The sequence below is a fragment of the Salvia hispanica genome, chromosome 3, assembly GCF_023119035.1.
Source record: "Salvia hispanica cultivar TCC Black 2014 chromosome 3, UniMelb_Shisp_WGS_1.0, whole genome shotgun sequence".
Classification (NCBI taxonomy): domain Eukaryota; kingdom Viridiplantae; phylum Streptophyta; class Magnoliopsida; order Lamiales; family Lamiaceae; genus Salvia; species Salvia hispanica.
The window spans coordinates 35,629,261-35,651,058 of record NC_062967.1 but is presented as its reverse complement, the minus strand read 5'-3'; the positions used below and the strand labels follow the sequence as shown (position 1 = coordinate 35,651,058).

The 21,798-nt window shown below is 32.9% G+C and overlaps 4 protein-coding genes across 7 annotated transcripts; 2 read left to right on the top strand and 2 right to left on the bottom strand.

Annotated features, from left to right (window-relative positions):
- Window positions 1-727: 727 nt before the first annotated feature.
- On the bottom strand, window positions 728-4,078 carry LOC125212836. The gene is made up of 4 exons (XM_048113108.1): window positions 3,511-4,078; window positions 1,345-1,383; window positions 1,090-1,174; window positions 728-913 (listed from the first exon to the last, which is right to left on the bottom strand). The coding sequence occupies exons 1-4, from the start codon at window positions 3,889-3,891 to the stop codon at window positions 831-833; spliced, it is 588 nt and encodes a 195-aa protein (XP_047969065.1). The 5' UTR covers window positions 3,892-4,078; the 3' UTR covers window positions 728-830.
- Window positions 4,079-7,102: 3,024 nt separating this feature from the next.
- On the top strand, window positions 7,103-7,830 carry LOC125212838 (probable calcium-binding protein CML46). The gene has a single exon (XM_048113109.1). The coding sequence runs from the start codon at window positions 7,132-7,134 to the stop codon at window positions 7,609-7,611; it is 480 nt and encodes a 159-aa protein (XP_047969066.1). The 5' UTR covers window positions 7,103-7,131; the 3' UTR covers window positions 7,612-7,830.
- A 576-nt stretch (window positions 7,831-8,406) lies between these two features.
- On the top strand, window positions 8,407-11,533 carry LOC125212833 (pentatricopeptide repeat-containing protein At2g03880, mitochondrial). Of its 3 annotated transcripts, none has more exons than XM_048113103.1 (2): window positions 8,407-8,736; window positions 8,980-11,533. In XM_048113103.1, exon 2 carries the CDS (start codon window positions 9,011-9,013, stop codon window positions 10,940-10,942), a length of 1,932 nt encoding a protein of 643 aa, XP_047969060.1. In that variant the 5' UTR covers window positions 8,407-8,736; window positions 8,980-9,010; the 3' UTR covers window positions 10,943-11,533. The 3 variants fall into 3 exon arrangements, with proteins under 3 accessions (XP_047969060.1, XP_047969059.1, XP_047969058.1); XM_048113102.1 differs by having other exon boundaries at window positions 8,964-11,533; XM_048113101.1 differs by having other exon boundaries at window positions 8,913-11,533.
- A 6,540-nt stretch (window positions 11,534-18,073) lies between these two features.
- Window positions 18,074-19,721, bottom strand: LOC125211146 (thioredoxin-like 1-2, chloroplastic). 2 transcript variants are annotated; one of them, XM_048110851.1, is made up of 4 exons: window positions 19,183-19,721; window positions 18,903-19,079; window positions 18,643-18,807; window positions 18,074-18,543 (listed from the first exon to the last, which is right to left on the bottom strand). In XM_048110851.1, exons 1-4 carry the CDS (start codon window positions 19,384-19,386, stop codon window positions 18,331-18,333), a joined length of 759 nt encoding a protein of 252 aa, XP_047966808.1. In that variant the 5' UTR covers window positions 19,387-19,721; the 3' UTR covers window positions 18,074-18,330. The 2 variants fall into 2 exon arrangements, with proteins under 2 accessions (XP_047966808.1, XP_047966807.1); XM_048110850.1 differs by having other exon boundaries at window positions 18,903-19,085; window positions 19,183-19,718.
- Between the last annotated feature and the right edge of the window lie 2,077 nt (window positions 19,722-21,798).

Sequence of the window (21,798 nt, the reverse complement as noted above, 5' to 3'; positions counted from 1 at the left end):
TAAATGGTAGATTTTAATAGATTTAGTCATTGACTTTCTATATGCAAGCTGTGAAGCGTGACATAAAATGATAAAAATGTCTACTATTTTTCACACTATGAGATTAGTTAACCTTTGAACATTATTATTATTATTAATCATAAAGCTTTCTCCACCTTGTAAATATTAATGGAGTCCCACAAATTCTCACGTGTAAACAGTGTAAGTATAGAATCAAAAGATTCGAAAATAGTTCAAGGATAAAATTAAATTAAAATCATTACTTAATTTCTTGAACACTTACTATTTACATTTATTATTATTTTTCTTTACATATATTAAAATTATGAGTTTTGAATAAAATAAAAGGTATTATTTCCATTATACAACTAAAAGTTACATATAAAAAAATCAATAAATAATTATTTTCAAATTTGAGAATTAATTGAGAAGCCATGTGTCACATGATCATTGGCTAAGCTAGTTTTAATAGGCCTATACTATACTACTTTGTGAGTACATGATATCGAATTTAGATGGGCCTTTGAATTAGAATATTTGTTACTTTTATTTCTTTTTACAAATTAAGCGTTACATTTCAATTATTTTTATTACATTTTTGTTATGTCATCCTTCCTATTATATTGATGGAGGAATATAGTCTCCAATATGGTATTGCATATATAGAATTTTAAAATTAAAAAACAAATTTCCTTCCGAGTGAACATGTGATAGTATACCTCAACTCTATAATCTAATTAAAATATTTAGCAGTAAAAATAGGATTAATATACAGTTCGAATAACTATTTGGTACACAGATTATATAACTTGGATCACATCCTAATCTTATCATTGAATCTTACATCCCCCGGAATCTTGGCCACGACGAACATTGCCATAGGACGACAGCTCAAGAAAGTCCATTTCGCGACCTGCACCCGTTAAAACAACATTCTCACTAAAAGAATCCATCACATTGGCTCCTATTTCATTCACCGATTCACTAATCTTGGTTGCTCGAACGTATTCTAACGTTTCATTGAAGTGACATGTTTGTATTCAAATCACTCTCAAGAGTTTCAGAGCCAAAAGTAGAAGTCGAATATACCTGAGACCCGGCAAGTGGCACTCCTCTGAATAAGCTCGTTTTTGGAGATCTCAGTCCGGTTTCCTTTTGATCGGTTGACAGTTGCCTGTGACACCAACAAAAACGGTGGGTTAGACAAAAAAAACAGGATTTTTATCTCCGTGCCCGAAGCCTTTTCAGACGTTATTAATGGGACGGAGGGGAGTAACTAACTGATTGGTAACAATGTGTTCATTTCAAGATAAGCAATGTTTGGAGTTATTAGGAGGAATTTACCTGCAAAACTTGACAATTTTCTAAGGTGCTTTTCCCACCCTGCATAGCAAATCTTGGATTTCATAAGCAGCATCAAAATCGAGTAAAAAGCTTTGAGAAACAAAAGGCTTTGGTAAGTTACGAACACGATACAGACAAAAACCATCGATCTTTCCATGAAAACCTACTGTACTGTCGTACGAAATACGAATACACAAGACAAGAAATGAAAAAAAAAATGACATACTAGTACGACTACTGCCTCGATCTGGTCCTAATCGTCCTAAAAAAGGCGAGGTGGAATGCACATTTTGTCATAAAAATGTCAAAAAACCAAGAAATTCAAGAACGTCAGGAACAGAAAGGCAACCATCGATCTTTATGCAAACATACTTTACTGTTGTACGAAATTAGAAAATGTTGCACAGTTTCGCATTATGACGGAATCTATGCTACTGCCCGACACCTACTTGAGATTCCGAGCCCAGAAAGAATCAACAAATTGGAATACGTAAGGATCTTTAGAACCAGCAATCTGAGCCTCCGAGTTCAGATTTATCCGAGATGAAGTGAACAAGCAAGATCTCAACTTTGACAGTAAAGTTAAGCCATATGGTTACATCAGGTCTAAAACAAACTGAAAACAACTTAAACGGTTAAACCGATGTCTACTCATTGGGATCGTTTCACAAATGTTAATTCATTTCTAATGACCAATTTGGCTGAAGATGAAAACAAGGTGGTTCATGGTCGTTAGCCACATTCACGTCATAAGACATAGTATTATGTTCCACACTACATATTAATCCCGGCCTTGGTAAGTGATAGTTTCTCAAGCCATTGGGGCGAAAATATACTTTATCTAGGATTAAATTAGTCACGGGGGTGGTGTGGGACCGTGGGAGAGATAATCGTGAGACACAATGTAACCTTGACACTATGGAAACGGGTTGGCATGCAGGGTCGTGGCCTCGTGGGCCAGGTTTTTGAGAAAAATGGCAACCCAACGAGAGATGAGAATAAATATGGCCTCTATTCATGAGCAATAGTGAGAACTGAACAGGTCCTATCGTATCTAAGTTCTAACGAACCGAGCACCACTATATGTACTAAAACAGAGTCGTCTTTGAAAAAAAATTCCCGCCATAAATCAAATACTCTCATGCAACAAACAAAGCATATATTCGGTTATTTAGGAAACCTTTCTCAACTTTTTTTTCTGGAAATCTTTTCCAAATGAACAAAAGAGCAAAATATTTGGATTGGAATTGGAATTGGAATTGAGATTGAAATTGGAGCCTTAAATTCCAAATTCAAGGTTTGGTACCATAAAATATTTGGATTTGAATTCAATTCCTATTTCACAATTTGAATTCCATATCAAAAGTAGATGATTGAATTTCAAAATAGCTATAAAATTTGGCATCTGCACACACTTACACACACTTGCACACACACTACACACTCATTGCACACACTTACACACATACTACACACGCATTGCACACACTTACACACTGCACTCACACTACACACACATTGCACACACTTACACACTCATTGCACACACTTACACACATTGCACACACTTACACACACACTACACACTCTGCACTCACACTACACACACTACACACACATTGCACACACTTACACACACACTACACACACATTGCACACACTTACACACACACTACACACTCATTGCACACACTTACACACATACTACACACACATTGCACACACTTACACACACACACTACACACTCATTGCACACACTTATACACATACTACACACACATTGCACACACTTACACACACACTACACACTCATTGCACGCACTTATACACATACTACACACACATTGCACACACTTACACACACACTGCACACACTTACACACACTACACACTCATTGCACACACACTTACACACACTGAACTCACACTACACACACATTGCACACACTTACACACACTTATACACATACTACTTACACACTGCACACACTTACACACACTACACACTCCATAATAAATCATCATAAAAAAACTCAACGGGCAAAATTTCTAAATCATAACATTATAAACAACCTCAATTCTACAACAAATCTCCAACGCATCGCAACCAACCTCAAATCAATCAATTTAACTAATTTCACCACCAATTTCCACTGAAAGACTACCTTAGAATAAGGAACAATGTGATCGTAATCATGGCAGAGGCAGCCTGGGCAGCCAGCGAGTTTCCGGAACACAATGTTGCCCAAGGAGTCGCGCCGCCACCTATCCGGATGGCGGCCCTTGATTTTCTCCGCCTTCTCCCAGCATTGCTGCTTCACATAGTGCGGGAAGCTCCTAGGGTTCGGACTCTCCGGCGAAATTCGAAGAGCCTCAAATTGCGAGAGCTCTTCGATTAAGAGGCCGCCGTCGGCGATTGGAGCTGCGGACGGTGGAGGGGAGACTCGCCGGGTTGGGCTGGTGGACCGGAACCGCCGCGTGGAGGGGAAGGGAGTGGATTTCTTGGCCCGGCGGCGATTTCCGGCGGTGGCGGAATTTGGGTTCATTTTTTGGGATGATGAAATGTGAACAAATAAAACAAGATAAAATTAATCAATTACTTAAATTTGATAAATAAAATTAAAACAAGTCAATTTTCTTTTTGCCATTTTTCGTGGTTTATACTTTATAGTGTTTAAATTTAGTATTACTGTATTAGTATGAAATTTATCAGTATTAGCACTATTAAATTAAAATTTTGGTTTAATTGATTGCATTAGTGTAAGAGCATCCACGCACAAACTAGTCATAAACTACTATAAGCAAACCAAAAATTTCACTGCCACGTCATTATAGACTTTTCACAGTTAAGCAATAGACTAATCAAACAACAACCTAGCAATAAGTTAGTCAACGCCCTAGCCTAGCAAATAAATTGATAAATACAATTAATTCATTTTAATTGATGATGTTTATCAAATATTAAAAAAATGAAGTGGAGCTGTAAATATAGAGTATAAATAAAAAAAAATTTAGTTAGTCTATCGATCACCACGCATTAGGCGGCTAGCGATTGGTTAACCGGGTAGTCCGCGCCCAACCTCTCATCCATCGTCCGTTCGTTCATCGTGTTAGCCTGACGCAATAGCAGACGTCAGCCATGCCCTTCCCGCTAGCCTGTGGCTAGTCCGTTTTGACGTTCCTTATTATGGATGCTAATAACAATTGAGACCTACTACCTCCGTATTCGAAAAATATAAACATTTGAAATGGCACGTATTTTAATGCATGATTGATAAAGTAAGTGAGATGAATTGATAAAGTAAGAGAGATAAAAAAAATGAATAAAATAAGAGAGATTGAGAGAAAAAGTAGTGAAAGTAGCATTAGTGGATTGTGGAGTCTATGTCCTAAAATAGAACGATTCTAAAGTTTCTATTTTTAAGGAACGGTAAATAGTTGCTATTTTTAAAAAACGGAAGTAGTATTTTGGTTTAAATAATAATTAATTGATAACCAATAAACCGAATTATAAGTCCCAATTAAAAATACAATTAGTAGATTAAAATACCTTGTGTGTATCTTAAATCCTTGATGATTAATATTTCGAAATATCCATCCTTATTTGTCAATTTTAAAGTCATAAAGAATAATTTTAAGCTTCTAATGAACAAAAGTCATCTATGAAATTTCTCTTAAACTAACTTGCCTAGCTTGAACCGTTCTAAACAATATACTAAGACGTGCATGACTTAGGGAACATTGCCATTATTATTGGTGATTAAATATATACTTACAAGATGGGGATAGAATAACGATTGGTTAATGCGATAGTAGTTCCAAACAAAAAAGTATGATTAATTAACTAAGTCTGATAATATTTTTGTACAGTTATCGAAAATCAGCAATTGGCACAGTTCACAGCTATGGTTTCTTGTCGTTTGTGAATATCCGATCTCTTTAGTGTATGATCAGATTCACGAATAATTTCAAGATGAATTATATATACTTATTTATTAATTTTGTTGGATTTGATGTTATTTTTCTTTTATAATAATTTTAAATTAAATACTAAATTTTGTCTATATAATAATAGTAGTAGCACTACTACTTTTTTTCTATGCCGTCGTTTGGTTTTTTTATAAAAAAGAAATGAGTCGATGAAAGTGACAAAAGCTTAGAACGAAGCAATTGCTTGCTGTGAATTTTGTCGATGAATTTAATATTGCTTTCTTTGACACAACAAAGTCTTCGTCTAACCTCATAACTAAGTCAAGTCATTTTTTATATATATTTCTTATCACGTTTCGAACCAAGGGACAAGCCATTACCACTTACTTGAGTGAAGTCACTTTAATTTTCCAATTTCGAGACTATTAAACCAATCAATACTCTTGTTAATAAATTCAACATGTTGGAGTGTTGATTACTTGAGATCAATGCTACTCGAGCTATTACTAAATGTCTACATTGGTACGAGATTTAATTTTATTACTCATGAGAAGGCCAAGACTTCTTTACGTGATACTATCTGAAAATAACTACTTATCGAGCTGAATTCACTTAATCGAACAAATATTGGTCTTTTATTATTGAGTTTACAAGTCAACCAAGAATAATGTTAAGAAATTCCAAATGTTTGGAGTTTTTTATTACTTGAAATTAATGCGAATCCCAGACAATTACTTAATTGTTATGAGATTTAATTTTATTATAAGAGAAGGCCAAGACTTATATACTAAACATTATACGAAAAAGACTAGTTAACGAGCCGAATCCACATAATCGAACAAATATTGGTCGTATATCGTTGAAGTTTACAAGTCAATGACTGATTTTGTTTTTTCTTTTCAATTTTCCTGACAATTAAAATCACATGTGTTGAAAGTTTAACGAAATGGGCAAAAGTGTGTTTACACTTCAAAATCAATAATTTTCTGGTCTACTATCTAGAGAGGCCTGCACTACAAATCTACGATATTAAGTGTAATTAAAAATTGATATTGTAAATCAATTTGTTATTAAAATAAATGTTACTATGTTTTATGATAAAATGAAAAATTACACCATATTAAGTGAAAAAAATCAAACTAATCGGGAAATTACGTATATATATTTATTCTGAAATAATTTTGTATAGTTATTTTGTTATTCTTGTTTTTAACTGTACGTTTCAAATCACATGCAAACAGTATATTTTTTTCTTTATTTTGGTCATTAGTCATGCTTCATAGGAAGGAAACAACCTATCAATCATTTATCATTGAAATCTTGACTTTCATTTTCACTAGGTCTCCCTCTTATTAATATTTACTCTTCCCATAAAATATGTCTCACTTAAATTAAACTAACAATATCATATTCTTATTTTTTTTTAAAAGCTCCCTTTCATATAATATAAAAATTATATTCATCTCTCCAATAAACATAAAAAATAAAACTTTTTAAAATCTCGTATCATTAAGTTGTATAATCTATTGTGGGACCTGGAGAGTATTTAAATAGCTCCAAAGTTATGTAAGAGTTCCACATTAACGTTTATCACTAAGCAGTCAAATTATTATTTAAATTTGACCACTAATTAAACAATGAATTAATTCACATAAAAATCCCTATTCCACAACTTACTCGGAAAGTCCATCCACACTCTTTTACTATACTATCACTTTCAACAAAGCTTACACAAAATTTCAAAGAAACTTCCTAGAAATTATTTTATTCCACCAACCATGTCTATAAAATTTACAAGATTATCAACTAACAAATGCCACAAAAAAATGTAATTCAATTCCCTCACACATTCAAAAATGTCGTCAATTTCACTTATCATCGCCTCTTTAAAAAATATGATCACAATCATATCTCTCATCTTATGCCATTTGTTTCATCCTCCACGGCCCGACTTCTGCCACCAGAAGTCGGGCCGTGGGCCCACCAAGAGCGTCGCTACCAGAATCACTGGCAGCGAGGTTGGGGTCGTGATGAGGCGGCTACGTCTACCTCATCACGAGCCGTTCTCGCAGGACTCTGTCGAGAACATCGAAGGCATCTTCGAGGGGACGGAGCCGGGGCTAGAGGAGGTGAGGGAGGCGTTCCGGATGTTCGACGAGAACGATGACGGGTTCGTGGATGCGGAGGAGTTGGAGAAGGTGATGAGCTCACTAGGGCTGGTGGGGTTGTCTCAACAAGAGTGTGAGAGGATGATAATGGTGTTTGATGATGATGGTGATGGGAGGATTAGTTTTGGGGAGTTTGTGAAGCTCATTGAAGAAAGTTTTTGTTGCTAGTTTTTTTTTTTTTTATAAAACAAAAAGGCTCGAGTTGGCAAACAGCAAGCAAAGGTTCAAGACAAGCGGCCTGATGCCAAGCCGCAAAACCCGAAAACATAAAAGTACAACGACATCTCAGTCAAAGTTTTTGTTGCTAGTTCAGTTGTTGGTTGTAACTTGTAAGTCTTTGTGGTTTTGGTTCGTTCTTAATAACAATTGTGTATATATTGAAGGTTTTTTTTTTGTGTGTGGTTTTATTTTTCTTGGACTCCTTGTCTAAATATTGAAGTGCACGTGTGAATCTTAAATTTTCAAAAATCCTAATCCGATGAAAATTTGAAAACCAAAAATAAATTTTTTTAATTATTATGGATACAAGGTTAGATGTTAAAATAGAATATTATTTGAGTAAATATAATATTTGAATATAATAATTAAAACAAGTATGTAAATTGAAGGAAAACTATTAGGATAAAAAAAATATTTAGAATTTTTCGTATGATAAATGGGACAATGTTAAACTTTATGATTCTGAGACACATATATGTTACATCAACAAGTGACTTGAATATTTCGTCATGGAATAATTGCAAATTAATTAAACTTCATTATTATTTTAATTAATTTTAAAATTACCACTATAGTCCATGTGTACAACAAATGGGCCTTGAAAATAAAATACTGATGGACCTTAGCCTAAACTACCCAAACCAATTTTCATTTATTTTGTTTATATATGTACTTATTTTTTAAAATTTCCACATATCTTTCTTCCACCTTTTATTTTTCATATTTCTTCAATAATCTGCTGTTTTTTCTCTCAAATTTTGGTTCTTTGCCATAAATTAATCGAACATAATTACTCCTTCGCCTAATACACAAGTTTTACGAAAAAACAGCTCCGAACACTCATTCAGTAATTTCAACAAACACATTGCCTGCCTAAGCAAAAGCATCCTCACCCTGTTCTTGTTATTTAATAGAGAAAGAAACCATCCTCGCCTCGGAACACGGTAGCTGAATACAGCGGCGTTGGATAATTTATATAACCAACCGGCGGCGCAAGCGGAAGGGTCGAGCTGTGATTTTGCGGCGGTGAAATGAAGCGGCGGGCAGATGAAGATCAAATTCTCACACTTTGAGGTACAATTCGAGAAAACTAAGCTGCGATACTTGTGATTATACAGATTAGCGATAATTTTAGGATTTGGATTGAGAATTGTGTAAGATATAACTCCAATTTGGTATTTATGATCGCTTGTCCTGTTTTACTGTATTTTGTGGATGCTATAGATGAAACTGGTGCTTATTTTTTGCAGAATGCTTCTAGGAATTTATCGAATTGGTTAAAAATGAATGCTTTTTCACAGATTGAAAATGTTGCAGTTATGATTTCAGTGGTGTTCAGTCTTTAGCTATGAAAATTATGTCAAGATTCAAATGCCCTATAGCAGTATTAAACGTAGCTATTCAGCTCCGAAGATTCGATTCTGTTCGGGTATTTGAAGGTAGGACGAGACCCGTTGGGTTTACGAGTGATCACCGGAATATAGTCGATGAGTTCACCATGTATTGCTATCAAAAGGATCTTCCCAATGCAATGAAAGCATTGGATTCTATGCAGAAACATAAGCTATGGGCGGATTCGATCACTTACTCCGAGCTCATTAAGTGCTGCATAGCCTGTGGAGCCGTTAAACAAGGGAAGCTAATCCACCGTCACGTCTTCTCTGATGGCTATGAGCCGAAGACTTTCCTTATCAACTCACTTCTGAACATGTATGTGAAGTTTAATTTGCTGGATGACGCGGAATTCTTGTTTGACCGGATGGTCGGGAGGAATGTGGTGTCGTGGACGACCATGATCGCTGCGTACTCTAATTCGGAGTGTAAGCATAAGGCCTTGCGAATGCTGGTTATGATGCTTAGAGATGGTGTTCAGCCGAATATGTACACGTATTCTTCGGTTCTGAGAGCCTCGGAGGAGATTTCGACCCTTAAACAGCTTCACTGTTGCATAATCAAGGTGGGCTTGGAGTTGGATGTTTTCGTCAGGAGTGCTTTGATCGATGTTTACTGCAAATGGGGTGAGCCGAGATCAGCGCTTTTGATGTTCGACGAGATGGGAACTTCGGATATTGTGGTGTGGAACTCCATCATTGGGGGCTTTTCTCAGAACAGCGATGGAGAGGAAGCGCTCAATCTGTTTATCCGGATGAAGAGATCGGGTTTCTGGGCTGACCAGTCGACTTTAACGAGTGTTCTGCGTGGCTGCACTAGTTTGGCGTTGTTGGAGCTGGGAAGACAGGTTCACGTTCACGTCATCAAGTTTAATCGAGACTTGGTCTTGAACAACGCCCTTTTAGACATGTATTGCAAGTGCGGTAGTTTGAAAGACGCTGATTTCGTCTTCACTCGAATGGTTGTGAAAGATGTGATCTCTTGGAGCACCATGATAATAGGCTTTGCCCAAAACGGTTACAGCCGGAAAGCGATAGATTTATTCGAGGCAATGAGGGCATCGGGAATGACACCGAATCACATCACAGTTTTGGGGGTTCTGTTTGCTTGCAGCCATGCCGGGCTAGTGGAGGAGGGACGGTGTTACTTTGAGTCGATGAAGACGGACTTTGGAGTTGATCCGGGAAGGGAGCATTACGGCTGCATGATTGATCTCCTCGGAAGAGCAGGGAAGCTTGACGAAGCTAAGAAACTGATTCATGAAATGAAATGCGAACCGGATGCTGTGACGTGGAGAGCTTTGCTCGGTGCGTGTAGGGTCCACCGTGACATGGATTTAGCCGAGTATGCAGCGAAGAAGGTCTTGAGCCTGGATCCTTGCGACGCAGGGACGTACACGCTTCTGTCTAATTTATACGCCAACAGCCAACGGTGGGATGAGGTTGCGAAACTGAGGGGACTCATGAGGGACCGAGGGATCAAGAAAGAACCAGGATGCAGTTGGATCGAGGTAGATAAGCAAGTCCATGCTTTCACGTTGGGCGACAATGCTCATCCGGAGATTCATCAAGAGCTGGGGCGTGTCGTTCGGAGATTGAAGGAAGAGGGCTATGTTCCGGACACGAGCTTCGTGTATCAAGATGTTGAAGGAGAGCAGATGGAGAACTCGCTCGTCTACCACAGCGAGAAACTGGCTATTGTTTTCGGGATCATGAGATTGCCGAACGGGAAGACGGTTAGAATTCGAAAGAATCTGAGGATATGCGGCGACTGCCATGTTTTCGCAAAGCTTTTGTCGAAAGTGGAGGGTAGAAGCATTATCGTTAGGGATCCGGTTCGTTACCATCATTTTCACGACGGGGCTTGCTCGTGCGGTGATTACTGGTAGTGGGAAACGAAAACACGAGCGTTAAATGTCGGATATCTCACGCGTAGATTTGTTGAAGTAGTGCAACACATTGTTGTACATCAAATAGACTGGTATTTTGATATGATGCTGGAAAGGTCGTTATATGGGGGCACGTGATGATTTGCCACTCGAAATCGAGACACTGGGATTGGACTTGTAATTGATTCATAACGTTTTGAGCACAACTAGTAACCATTCGAACCCGTTTAAATTGTAGGAGTGCGTCTTGGATCGGTCGATTATGTTATGGACGGGGTCCGACTCATGGCGATCTGGTTGAATTGGCAGAAGTCGTATATTATTGTAGGTCGATCGATTGGAGAAGCAATCACTCAAGTTAACATTATGAAATAGCAAGCAATTGCATGTGATTGAGTTGTTTGTGTAACACACACTATTTGCAGTCAAGGGATGCCATTTTCTTATGGTACTTATTTTAATTATATAATGTAATCAAAATATTTCCTCTAGCTCCATCCGTCCCACGTTGATTGATTTGTACTCTTTCTTTTCGGGCCAACCCATGTTAAATGACTAGTATTTTTTTTTTATAAAAATTAAATTTTATTCTCTTCTATCTCCTATTTTATTTTTCTTTTATCTTATAGTACTTTATTTTCTCTTCTATAATCCATCTAATTTCTTTTTAATTATTTGTATCAAATGAAACTGCTCACTTAAGCTGGGACAAATACTCTCTGCACAATAAAGCACCTTGTCAAATTTACTACTCCATTCGTCCAAAAAAAATAGAGGATAGTTATCATTTTTGGCCGTCCACAAAAATAGAGCATAATCATTTATGGAAAAATTCTTTCTTACTTTTTCTCCTTCTCTCTTACATTTTTTCTCCTTCTCTCTTACCCCACATTCCACTAACACTACTTCTCTTTTACATTTTTTCTCTTCTCTTTTACTTTACCAATTCTACATTAAAACTTGTGTCATATACACTTTGTTCTATTTTTTTGGACGGAACTCCTGCTAAACTCAGATTTATACAACCAAGATTTTTAAGCAACATGTATTTGCTCACAAAATGATAATCTTTCTATCAATAACAAATGTTATACTTTCCTTTTTAGTTTGTCGCAAAAAATATATCACATTTTCTTTGTTAGAAAACAATATCACCTAAAATCTCATGTCAATTCCCAAGTATGTCATCTGTTCGACGGAGGAAGTACTAATATTAGTACTAGTAGTATTATTTTGAAATAAACTTACAATATACAATTTCAATTTTAGTATTGAAGTCTAATTTTATGGGAGTACTTGCCACATAATTGAGGTTGGGACATGTGTTTGAAATCATCCTCAGCTCCACACGTCCTATTAATTGTTTTATCCTATGTTTGTTTTCATATTAACTAGTGTCATCCACGTGCGATGCACAGCTCAATATATTTTCTTCCAAATTGTATATAATATCAAATTATTATGCATCATAAATATGAAATGAAAATTCATATATTATTAATAATCCATAAATATTAATTTAAATCTTTTAAATATAAACACAAAACTGGCAGACATACATAAACTATAATCTAAGATTGCACTGATGAGGTACTTCCTAGTCGAGCTTCATTTCATTGCAATATAGTGACCCTATACGCCAAAAACCCAAACCCTGAAATCTAAATCCTAAACCCTTAACTTTAAAATATATTCATCATGACCAACAAATTATCAATAAAATTCTCCCTTCATATTCTTGCTATATTTATGTTAGAATTGTCTTAAATAAATTGACAATCATCAATTTTAATGTTTAAGATTTGACATGCCAAAATCATTTATGTTATTTTCCTTTAAAACCATTTTATTTTTTTCAATTTTTATTAAAGAATTCATAATGTTATAAAGTAAGCATCATCTAGATTATATTTTTCTAATGTCCATTTATTAAAGAAATACACTTTTAATTATTCGATGCAATTATGGACGAAAGTTATAAAACTGCATTGTTTTGACTTGCGTTTTTTTTCTTTTCTTTTTTTCATCTTATAGTGTATATTTATTAAAAAAACAATAGAAAGTATTTTAAAAATTGGAGTATGAAATAATGATATTTTGAAGAAAACATTTAGTCATCACAAGTCAATACTAAAAAAAATGATTTAGTTTTAATTAATTCATGAACAAATAAAAATACAAAAACAATATTGTGTTGTTAAAAACTCAACCAAGATTTTTAATAAGTGTTCCAAAATTATTGCTTTTTATAACTAAAATTTATCGTTACCCGCTAGTTTATTTTTATTTGAGTGAAATATTATTTCAAAGATTGTTTATTTAATATACGTCATTGTATAACGTTTTATTATTTTTAGATTTTTTCCGATCATTCTTGAACTTGTAAACACATTCAAGTTTATAGATAGTTTTTAATTATATAGTAATAGATTCTCTTAAGGATAGATAAAAGAAAAAAGTATTCTAAATTTATATTCCATTTTTGAGTTAAAATAAGTATAATCTCATTAAAAACAATAGACTTGAGTATTATAATTTCATATTACGATTTACAACTATTATATTCCATTTTAAGTATTGTGTTTCTAAATAAATACATAAAAAAATTAAATATTACGACTTACAACGATTTCATATTACGGTTTCGAACTATTCTATTCCATTTAAAGTATTGTGTTTTTAAATAAATACATAAAAATATACATATTAAAAAGGAAGAAAAATATGGTAAAAATGTGTACCGTAAATCGTAATTATCAAGGTGACTCATTTTAAAGGCCCACTTTAATCTAGTAAAGTTTAAATAAACATAGTGTTACTAATATTTACCATAATGCGCTGATTATTATTCTTATCTCGTATCTGTGGTCTTCACTCCCCTTTTACACGGCCCTCTTCACTCATTCATGGAAGATTACCGTTGCTTCTCACCATACAATCGCGCGCTTTTTTCGTTGTTGATTTTCAATGGAGATTTTTCGGTTAGTAGTTAGCTATTTGGATGTTGTCGGGGGCGCCTCCATCCTCTTCATGCTTTATCTTCTGAAATTTCTGGTAAGCACTCCATCTTCTTCGGAGTAGCGTCCATATTCTTTGTTCTCCAGCGACGCTTTATAGAATATTCACTATCAAATCGTCAGGAATTTTGGTACATAGAATGAAGAATGAGTATATTTATATATGATTGGGTGGTGTTATGAATTAATTTAATTAAAAGACTCTTTGTTTCTAATTCTCAACTCTTTATTTTCATATTTATTGTTATAATTAAAAACGGCTGAATTGAATAAATAATTTTAAATTAATAGAGAAGTGTAACTGCTGTCGTTATATATGAAACTAATACAATTATCCAAATGATGATTTGGAAACGCCATAATGTATATAATTATAATAATATATTATAATTGTAACCGCCATAATTTATTACCATGTATGTTTATGAAAATAAAAGAATTGTTCAACGGAAGGCAACGTCTATAGTCTATACTATAGTTTTTATTCTTAAATGTCTAGATTATAGTATCTAAATTATATATTTAAGCTTGAACGGTAATTCTATAAATACCCTCAAAACTCCCCAATCAGTCTTTACCCAAATATTAATATACAATATCACAGCCATATATTAGTTGTCGACGACTCGACTGGGATTATATTGGTTAAAAGTGGACAGTTTGAAGCTAGAAATCATTTTCAAATTTCCACTGTAATAAATCAAGACAAAATTTTAGTTTAAATCAAGATTTTTTTATTTTTTATTTGGCGTTACTGTGTTGTTTGGATAATTTGACTGCAATATTTTTTTATTAATCTAATTAAAAAAATTTCTAACTTGAAATATTTCGGATTTCTTTATTGCAGCAAAACTGAATTTGTGTGTGATCTTGTCAGCCAAATCACTAATATAATCACATTCAGATACCGTTATTTTGGCGTATAAAATATATAAATGAATGTATTATGATTCTGTCTAGAAAAATAATCTGATTCCTTTAATTTTAAATTTATGCGTTTATTACAATTTTTAATCAAACTGGGAAAGTAATCAGAATCCGAGAACAAAGAAAGTTAGTACAACTTTCTAGGATTCTGAATCCTAACTTTTCTTAGGTATTATTTTTCTCAGTTTTAGGATTCTTACATATTTAAGCAATATAGTATAGTTTTAATAATAATAATAATAATAATAATAATATAATGATAAATAATAATAATAATAATAACAATTACAATGTTTAAAAAATAATTTAAAATTATAAATCATACTTAATTTCACTATAATAAATACTATAATTAAAATTATCATAATTATATTTATATTTTATAATAATTCATAATAGTAAAAATAATTTATTAAATAATTAAAATATAATTATAATATAAATCTTATAATAAATAATAACTATTAGTATATTTTATAAATTAATAATTAATCAATAAAGTCATAGTGCAATTTTAATTTATAAAATTTATTCAATTATAATATTCATAATTATTATAATTATAATATAATAATTATTATATTTATTATTATAATAAATGAGTATTATAATACTCCATATAACTATAATTATAATTATAATTATAATTATATTATTATATATTACGATGGATAATCCATATTTAAACTATCCATCGTAATAATAAATATAATTATGTAATTATTATTATTTGTAATTAATAATTTATTTAAAATTTTGCAATATTTTCTTTTTTATAAATAAAAAAATAATAAGTATATTTTTAGTTTGATGTTTAAATTAAATATAAATTTAAAATCTTGATATTTTCCAAACACAGGAAAGTAAACTTACTAGAAATCATATTCCTGGGATTCATTTTCCCAGGAATCATTTTCCTTGCCAATTTTACTTTTCCGCCAAGCAAACATGGCCTTAATGAATTTGTATGATATATGGGGCGCATTCACTTAGAAAAATTTAATGTATGTCACGTTTAGCTGGACTAAGAGGATTGCTAATTAATGAATATATTTCTTTAGAACTAAAATAATCAAAATTTAATTATTATGGATTTACCATAACTATTATGTGTGGTAAAAAAATCATTCCGATAGAATTAGTTTGTAAGTCGCAATATATACGGTCCAAATTTTATCACTTTAAACATTAGGTGTTAATAATTCAAAAGCAATAAATTACTTTTTACAGAAAATTATTGCGTGACTACATTAAATACTTTAATATCCACTGGTGAAAATACGTGACAAAGTTTGGCACAATGAAGGCCTCGAAAATTCGTATGGTTTTGATTGAATATAGATATAGCTTTTTATTTATGGATTGTTTTTTCCAATTGCCATGGTACATGTCTCACTTGATTTTGATTTTAAATTTAGTGGTGATTTTTTATATTTTGTCAATTTCTATTATTGATTGTGGGACCAACATAATCTTCTTATATTTGTATAGAATCAATTAGTACGATAATTTTGTATTGACATTACGAAGAAAAATCAAATAATAATGACTGTTATACTTTCAAATAGAAATAGTGAAATACTATTCATCATCATCGTTATATAAGAATTTAGAAATATACGAAACTAATAAATAATATCAATAATAGGACTGCAAAATACTCTTCATTGTTAAAAAATTAGTACTATTAAAAAAAACATGTTTTTTTTTTTGTTTTAAAATACAATTCGAACACCAAAACCCATATTTTGATTTTGAAGGAAAAGAAGTCTGATTCTATCTTAAAAATTGAAATATCCAAATCGAAATATGATCTGATTCGATTCAATTATTCAAATTATAAATATTTTACTCATATATGATGCATTAAAATACATTTTTGAAGTGTAGTTTTTCATTAAAAATAATTTCATTTTCGAACTTTGTTAGTGGGTTTTGACAGCTGAAAATGTAATAAATTTGACAACGCCCTCTCATAAAACCAAGTGTCACGTTATAGTGTAATGTCTATTGTCTCATCCAAGAAAAAATGGTGAGCTACAAAATCACACGTTTCGATTTGCTTTCTGCATTTGATTCCATTAAACAGTGAAATCGACAAAAATAAAGTGGGGAAAGGACATCGATATTTTGTAGTTGGAAAATAAATTTTGTTCAACCACCTGCTTCATTTCAAACCAGTAATTTTTATGAGTAGAAACAAATTATTACATAATTGTTTACTCATTTTCTTATGGAAATAATAAATAACATAGAAAATAAAATTTACTACCTCGTCCACCAAAATTTGTCCCATTTTTTTATTTTCGTCCGTCCCCAAAATTTGTCCCATTTCACTTTTACCATTTTTTATAGTGGACCCATATTCCACTAACTCATTTCTACTCATATTTTATTATAAAACTAATATATAAAAGTAGGACTCACAATCCACTAACTTTTTTAATTCACCTTCTATTACATTTCTTAAAACTCGTGCCGGATCAAAGTGGGACAAATTTTGGTAGGCGGAGATAATATGAAAAAAAGGGAAAAATGCATTTATTAAAATAAAAAAGTTTCACTTTCCAGTTTGTAGGACCCCACCTCTTATATAATCCATATCATAACCTAAACCATAATATCAAAACTTTTTTTATTTGGAAAAAAGACAAATAATCTCTGGTGGTTGGTTATTTAATTTGGTTGAGTGCAAAACTTTATACACATTGTAACAAAAAGAAATTAGTCACTTCTTTTTAATCATGTGACAATACTACTACTTTCTTCTACTGCTATTAAAAAGACAATACTCCTACTTGCTACTTTTCCCAATTATCTTCTTCCCTTCCAAGTTCCAAGTTAAATCGATTCATATTTATCTTTCGAGATATTCTGAAGTCATTTTTTTTGGATGTTCAAAGTTATATCGATTCATAATTATCAGCATGTTTACTACTACACTATTCTCTTAGCAAGAATATTCTTTCGAGATGTTCTGAAGTACTTTTTCGAGATGTTTCAAAGTTAATCGAATTCATATTAGTAATTTTGATCTTTTGGAACTTATAAACATGTTTATTCTTTTAGCAAAAACTAAATCCAAAACACATATACTCCGCCTAACATGTCGAAGATCGAAGATTCTAGTAACCATAGATAAGAAAAGAAACCACTATCGATCCTCTTTAAAAAAAACAATTTCTCATGCTCTAAATCCATTTCATTTCATTGCATCTTCATTCTTCAACATACAAATGAGAAATCTAACACCACCACCAAAAAAAAGGTGCTCCATTTTGGAACCATTCTCCAAATACTTTTTCAGGGCTTATATCTAAAACAAACAGCCCTGAAATCATAGGAATATTACATATGAAAAACATATTTACACCTCCAAACAAAACATGACAAAACTATATTAAAAAACACACATAAATATCATTCCCAAATCTTGACAAAACCCTATGCAGCAACCATGGCATTGCCTTCCTTGAGCTCAACCTTGCTAAAAGAGGTCGATTTCGCAGCTCCATCCATCGCTCGCACCTCCAAATCCTTAGATATTAGATCCATCGATGCCAATGCCACGAGCTCCTTCTCCTCCAAACCCTTAGCCGGGGCGAGGGAGCATCGTTCCTTTCCATACTTCGCCAACGCATCCTTGAATTTCTTGATCTACACACAACAAACAATCACAACCGCGAGTCAAAATCCACAACAAACAATCACAAACGATGCAATTCTCGATCCAATTCAATCGGATAAATCGCTTACGGTTGCATTGGTGCAGCTGAAGCTACACACTTTCCCATCTGCACCTCTGTAGAATCTGAAGAAAGGCAAGACATGAACATGGAGGGCATAGCACATGGGCTTGTGCTCTTCATAATTCACAGTGAGGAAAATGGTGTTAGGGTTTGATTCAGCAAGCTGACAGATCTGCCCACACATACATACACAACAAATCAAAATCAAGAAACAACTATTGAAGTAAAAATCCAATCTTGATTTTAAAAAACCCCCCAAATTCTCACCTTTGGATGCAAAGCTTTACACCCTCCACAGCCAGGAGAGAAGAAATTCAGAACAACCAATCTATCACCAGCATTCCTCAAACCCTCCACCAATTCTTGAGCTGATTCAATCTCAATCACATTAGGCTGCAGAGATTTCTCCCACCATTTTTGAGTTTTCGGAAATGAAATTGCTCCCTGTGCCTTCACATTTAACAACACATCACTATCAAAAACATGAAATCCCAAATTTGGGGGTTTCTAAATCATCCCAAATCAAAGCTTGAAAACAGATACTCACATAAACAGGGTCCAAATTTGGGGCTTTGTTGCTCCAATTGGCGACGAAGCCTCTCTGATCTGGGAAATCGAGAGTGTTCCCCCAAATTTCCTTCGAATTAGGGTTCCTCAGCTGGAAACCCCCAATCGAGGACCCTTTCTCTCGATTGCCCACGATCAGGCTGCTTGAGCCAGAAACAGAGAAGGCAGCTGGTAGACACGACATGATTTTTCACCGATTTTTAACGAAATCGAAACTAGAAAAACAAATACCATGAAACGAAACAGAAAACCCACAAAAATAAATCTTTTTTTGTGGATGAAGAACCCTCAATTTTCTTGTTTACAATCAAGAATAAATCATATAAGAACTTGCGCTCAAAGAGGCGCTTCAAGGAATAGGAGGAATTCGATTTATGGTTTTCTTCTTGTGATTGTTTCTCTTGTTAGAGAGAGAAGGGTTGGGATTAATTGAAAGGGGTTTGAGATTTTGAAGCTTGGGAAATACAGAAGCGTGAATTGAAGGAATTGAGCTACAAATAGTGAAGACACAGAGAGAGAGAGAATGGATAAAATGAAAAAAAAATGTTTATCCAAAATTAAAATGTTCCCTTTTTAGTCTATAATATTTTTTTAACTTAAGAATAATTTCCTGTAATTTAATAATCGGATAAAACTATTTTTAATTTCGTTATGATTATTGTTGATTGGATTAAACTATAGTATTTTAAATGGATTAATTGAATTCGGGTAAATAGCCAATATGCATTCTAAACGGATTATTTGAATTATGGTGGATTAATTGTCAAATTTTAGTTCGTTTTACCTTTTTTTCAAAATTGAATTATAAATAACAAGGTTTGTAATATTTGCAGTTCGTTCACACTTCAAAATCTGAATTATCAATTACTCCACACAATTAGTAATTTTTGCAATTTTCTTGTTCGTGTCATTTTGGTGAAATACACAATGATTACGCCGCAGTTGAAATGTTATTATGAATGGCAGCAAGACCACATTTATCGGTAACCATTCAACCCAATCCAACCATTCACTTTTTTAATATTTGATTCATTTCTATTTCCTCCCCATCATCTTTCACATCATCAATATTCGTCCAACCAACTACACCTATTTTCATGATTTATCAATGACCACCCAACCACACTATTATACATTTATTTTTATATCATTTTTAAATAATAATATTATTACATGAATATTTATTATTGATGTTTTGGGAAGGATTGAAATTTAGGGAATCGGAGAATATCTCATCATACTCCATAGTTAACAACAAACGAAACAAAAAAATTATGAAATTGTATCAAACAAGGAGGATTATAGGGGGAGAAAAGATGATTTTTTTTTATGCAAAACTATAGCAAATGTGGTCTCTATTTATAGAGGAAGAAAAATTATGAATTTTGATATAATTTTTATAATTTTAATATAATATATTAAAGATATATAAATTTTAAAAAAATATATATATTAACCAATGAGATGATGCCATTTGGCACAATCACATTGGATGATGGAAGGGAGACCGCATGGTTGGTGTTTGGGTTGGAAGAGACCACGGTCGGTTGGGATTGAGGTATTTTATTCCATTTTTTCTTTTTCTTTTTTAAATATTGGGTGTGGTGGCGGTCAACCACCCCACCGATAAACGTGGTCTAAAGGTTTGTGTTAAAATGACAATCCCTTTTAAAGTGACATTGTGACACTACGTATCCAGCAATATTATAAACGCTACACAACAACAGTATAAACGCTATCTATCGTATTGGATATTGTTGGGCGAGAAAAAATTGATGGTATAGCGTGGTGGATATTGCTGGCCGAAAAATTTAGCCTTGAGCATTTTTTATAATTACCACATAATAATTGATTATTCGTCCACGTGTATAAATGATTGACTAGAAATAGTGGTACGGTGTTACTTTTGTCATCGTGAATTTTGTTAGGAAATATACGAATGAGAACATTACGAAACATACAAATTTCAAAAATTGATTTCTTTACTAACTTATTTGAAAATTTGATCTTATATAATCTCGTTTCTAAGTTTTGACTCATTCCAAATCAACGTCAAAATTTGCTAGCTCTAAAAACAATCTGCTTTTGTTTTAGTAGAAAATTCTTTAGAATTGATTAATTAATCACCCAACACCGGAAATTTATCCAGAAGGAATAATTTTACTAATTATAAAATGTAATAATCTAATCTCCATTTAGAATAGAACGGCAATGTAGTTAGTTAATGGGACTTTCTTTTTAATTCAAACCAGAAATTTGTTATTAGAAATTTAATTTTCGGATAATTTGTTAATCAAATCAGAAATTTAATTTGCGGATGATTTGTTATTAATACAAAGTGGATAAGAATTGCAGGTTTGTGTAATTATGCAGCTTTGGAATATGTATAAAATTATCATCAAATTTTTGGTTATGATTTCTGTGGTCCGTTGTAAATTTTAATCGTTCTTTATACATCATTATTAAATGGAGTTTCCAAATTGCAATTAATAGTAAATTGACTTTAATAGAGTTAATATAAAATGCTAATTAAGTAGTCAATTAAAATAACATTAAATGTGAAAAACATTAAATTTAACTTTAAATTCGACTACAA